Source organism: Rhopalosiphum padi, chromosome 4, assembly GCF_020882245.1.
Source record: "Rhopalosiphum padi isolate XX-2018 chromosome 4, ASM2088224v1, whole genome shotgun sequence".
Classification (NCBI taxonomy): Eukaryota; Metazoa; Arthropoda; class Insecta; order Hemiptera; family Aphididae; genus Rhopalosiphum; species Rhopalosiphum padi.
The window spans coordinates 52,580,832-52,585,289 of NC_083600.1; the positions used below are offsets into that span (position 1 = coordinate 52,580,832).

General features: G+C 28.6%; 1 protein-coding gene across 2 annotated transcripts; it reads right to left on the minus strand.

Annotated features, from left to right (window-relative positions):
• Positions 1-1,223: 1,223 nt before the first annotated feature.
• LOC132928679 (general transcription factor IIH subunit 1) lies at positions 1,224-4,005 on the minus strand. 2 transcript variants are annotated; one of them, XM_060993504.1, is made up of 3 exons: positions 3,690-4,005; positions 3,365-3,620; positions 1,224-3,199 (listed from the first exon to the last, which is right to left on the minus strand). In XM_060993504.1, exons 2-3 carry the CDS (start codon positions 3,610-3,612, stop codon positions 1,786-1,788), a joined length of 1,662 nt encoding a protein of 553 aa, XP_060849487.1. In that variant the 5' UTR covers positions 3,613-3,620; positions 3,690-4,005; the 3' UTR covers positions 1,224-1,785. The 2 variants fall into 2 exon arrangements, with proteins under 2 accessions (XP_060849487.1, XP_060849486.1); XM_060993503.1 differs by having other exon boundaries at positions 3,701-4,004.
• Positions 4,006-4,458: the final 453 nt, after the last annotated feature.

Below are 4,458 nucleotides of genomic sequence, written 5' to 3' on the forward strand. Positions count from 1 at the left end.
CTACTACGCTAAATGACAATCTAGCAAAAAATAACTATTTTTTTAACTGTGAAAAATTAAATAATTTTATTTAAAAATGTTAAATCTCACATTTTATATCTACTTGATAATCTCTTTTTAATAAGCTATCAACCAACTTTTTAGCTATAATAGTTTTAAAGAAAAGTTAAAAAATAGAAATTTTGGGACTGTTCAAGCCGACGTTTTTTGTGGATTCAAATCATTTTACCGCTTGGATGTGATATTGGATCTCTCTCATTAATATTTTATGTTAAGCTAACTTAATTATCTACCTACTCATTACAACTGAGTTACATTTTATCATTTTCCTATTTAACATAAATTCTTGAAATTTTAAAAATTCAGACATTCTTTATTTCAATTACCATACTTACTCGATTAAAAATCAAGAAAGTAAAATTTTCTTTATTTCATCATTGCAAATTTATTAATTATTTGCTCAGTAGGTACTTATATCAAAATGTCTACCTATAGTAAAATCAAACCACTTAAACGTTCTTGCCCCATTTTCGATCTATGCCATATTCTCAATCTACAAAAATAAAGTGCCAAACTGCCAAACCATGCATAAGAAGAATTAGATGAGTGTTGTAGAAATTGTTTATGTAATTTCATAATATAGTCATAAAATTTATAAAATACAATAATATACTAATATCAATTCTATATATCCCTGCTATTAGAAAACGCAGTAAATGTATTTTATTATTTAGGTCCATACAACAGTGGCGTAGCTAGGATTTTCTTAAGGGGGGTATTAATATTATATAAAATATGTAAGCTATAACTTTTATTTTAATTAATTAATATGTATACATTATGTCATTATAGTATGATCAATTTTTATTGTTAGTTTTTTGAATATGTAATATTATAATAATGTATATTGTAATATATTATACGGTTCAAGGGGGTCATAACCCCCAACACCATTTGCATACGTCACTTCTATATGGTACAGTCACTAAATATCTTTTTTTGTATTTAAATTTAGTTAAATTATATAATATATATAATAATTTTTAATGTTTTAATAAAATATACAAAGAAAGAAATTTATGGGGGGGTGCAATTGCCCTTTTCAAATATACCATTATATACAATACCTAAATATATGGTTCAAGGATAGTAGGATGATAATTAATGCATACAGTTAACTAGGTATCAAAACAATAAATATTTTTTTTGTTATTTAAAAACTATTAACAAAAAATAATAATGCATGTATTTTGCATAACTGAAAAACAATTGTACATTGAAATAGTTTGGTTAACAATAGATACATTTGTATAATTAAATATTTTTAACTTAGACAATAGGAATTGGACAATAAATATTTGTTATCAGTACATTTCTTAAGAATATAATTAAATTACTGTCAATTATGTTATGTTTATAGTACACATATTCTTTGTAATATCTATAGTAAATTATAATTCTGAATTCATTCAAATTAATAAAAACAAGTTATTGTTTATTAAAATTACCCTTGTTTTCTAACCCTTCACCCCTAAATACTATATAGGGTATCAAGCACAGAATATTTATATCAAAGGTATCTTATATCTAGAAAAATAAATTCTTAATAACTATTGATCGTACGTCATTCATTGATGTAGTGGCATCATAGATTTTTTTTATCAATTTTATATTTTAAAACATTTTACCAAAAATATTTAATGTTTTTTTTATATTATAACACTCTAACAATATTTCATTGCACATTTAATATATAAAATACAAAAACATACGATGAACTGCTCGTCAAAGAATATTAGGTATTTTTCGTCTAGAATGCCAAACAGAAAATTTATTGTAGGCAGTATGTAACATTAAATTTAAATGATTTGTGAGTTGATTTAATTGACCATGATTTATAATTATTTGGTCTTCAAAAGGCTTGATTTTGGCATTTTGAAATTTTTGTAAGGAATCATGAGTTTTTAACAGTTTTTCTTCTAACGTAGGTGTAGTTACAGGAAAACATGACCAAAAATGTCTTAATAATTCTCCTAAAGAAACATACAACTGTCGCAAATCTTTTTCAACTGTAACCGGTACCAACTGCGCTAATGAAGCAGATTCATCACTGATTCCCTTCATTAAACTTCCTCCTGGTGTAAGTAAACCAAGAGTGTTAACAGCTGCACTAGGTTCAATAACTTGATTTGAAGTCGACTTGCTCCATTCATAAACATCATAAATAATACTCTTCTGCACTTCCCTTGCTTTAGAAAGTTTGGATGCAGTATTATCATGCTTATGTTCTCTTGTTAAACAATTTACATAACTTTCTACTCTAGATAATTTTAATTTCTTTTGATTAATATCCAAAGTTTCGGTTTCTGGATTAAGATCTACAAAATCATTTTTTTCTTGAATTCTCAATCTCTTTAATGCAGTGTCTGGTGTGCCATTTATATGAGATGAATTAGATGGGACTTTTAAATCATTTCCATTAGGTATAGAATTTAAATTAGATTTTTCACATGTTTTAAGAACCATCATTGAATGTTGATTAAAACGTTTAATAATATTTTCGTGTACAATATTGGCCATTGAAGATTTTTCTTCAGATATAGAATTTATATTATCATCAGATCCATCATCTTCGATTGACCCAACATAACAATCTGTGTTATTTTTAGATAAATCTTTAATTTCATTTTTAAATAAATTATCGTCCAATTTGGCACAGTCATTAAATAAATCTTTTGTACTTCCTGTAGTAATGCGGTCTTTATGAAAATAATGTGACTCTAGGAACTTTTGCCAAAATTCTGATTCAGTTAATTGATGTGGTACATACTCTATATGTTTTTGTCGAACTGCTGGATATGTTTTAAAGATACATTGAATGGTATCATTGGATAAATTGAATTTTTTTGTACCATCACTTTTGACCGTAACATTGGTAAGAAAATTATTAGGTACACCAGTTTTTTGAGTAATTACTTTGGATTGAGTAGCTAAATGGTAAGGGACATGTTGTGACCAAAATTCTTCGGATGTTATGACATGGGTAATGACTAGGTCTTGATATAGTTGAAAGAGCATACGATTTTCACCAAGAATACGGCTCTTTTCACCAAATTCTTTATTTGCTTGTTTTTGATATTTTGGCAGTAATTGTTGTATTAAGTCTTTAACTCGATTTCTATCTCGCATAGCTTCACTCCTAATAAACAAAATTCAGAATTAAATAAAACACATGCCTACATTTATCATTAAAATCAATATAAAGTTAAATAAGACTGTATTTAAACAATAAATATAACATATTTTTGACTCTTTATTTTCTAAAAATTAGTAAATCAATAATCTTATTATTTTAAAATAGTACCTCTCAGAGTTAGTAAATTGAAATAGTGAAATTGTTTCATCATGAAACACCAACTGTAATTGAACTTTGTTTTTGAACTCTGATGATATTTTTTGCATTTTAATATCTCTATAATGGTGGCTAATAGCAACAGTATCGCTAGAATTGAGAATAAATGCAACATGTTGGCTCATAACATACAATGTCCCATCGCCCTTCTTATGCCGTACTGGCCCCACTTGTAGGAGCACATCTTCTGACGATGTCATTATTACAGCTAATAGGGATCAAAAATTATTTAGTAATTACTAATCACATAAAATTCTAACAATATCGTCCGACTAACTCGGAACATACAATTGTACAGAAATATACTTGATATCCTGATGAGCTGATGAGATTAAAATGTATTTAACATTATACAGTTTTACATTTAATAGAAACACTTGATCCTGGTGAAAATCTTAAGTGTTTGTATGTATAAAAAAATTAGCATACGCCCGACTTGGGAAAGTGGATTTTCTAAAAACCACAAAGTACAAAACGTTAAAGTCGGATCGAGTAAAGATAAATTTACTTATTTGAGTTTGAGGATCGTAAAAAAAAATTTAAATAAAATAACAAAATTCTCTACTTCTCTAGCATTAAAAAACAACCTCAAAAAAATTGAAAAAAAAAACAAATCAGGAACAACCTAACGGCATCAGTGTAGCCGCGTTAAGAGAATTACTATAGTAAGATAGCATACACAATATTATGTGGTCGAGTCGAGTGGTAGAAAAATATTATGTAGGGCGCATAGTTGTAGATTAAACTCCGTTGATCGGTCGGATGTATACCACGGTGTGTTTATCGTGTTCATAGTAACCACGGTTATAACAGATATTTATACACCGTATTACAACCATATTATACCACCGCCATCGAACTACACGGCCGTAACCAATCACCGACCCATTCGATCGGATTCGCTTATCACTGACGACCGTGGTTACCCTATATAATAATATTACGCCACTATGGATTACCCCACCGGTGGCGTCGTTGTCGCTCACTAAAGTCCACTCCGGTCGGTGGGCGGTCCCCTATCGGTCGTCCACCAGTCCGCCCTCGTA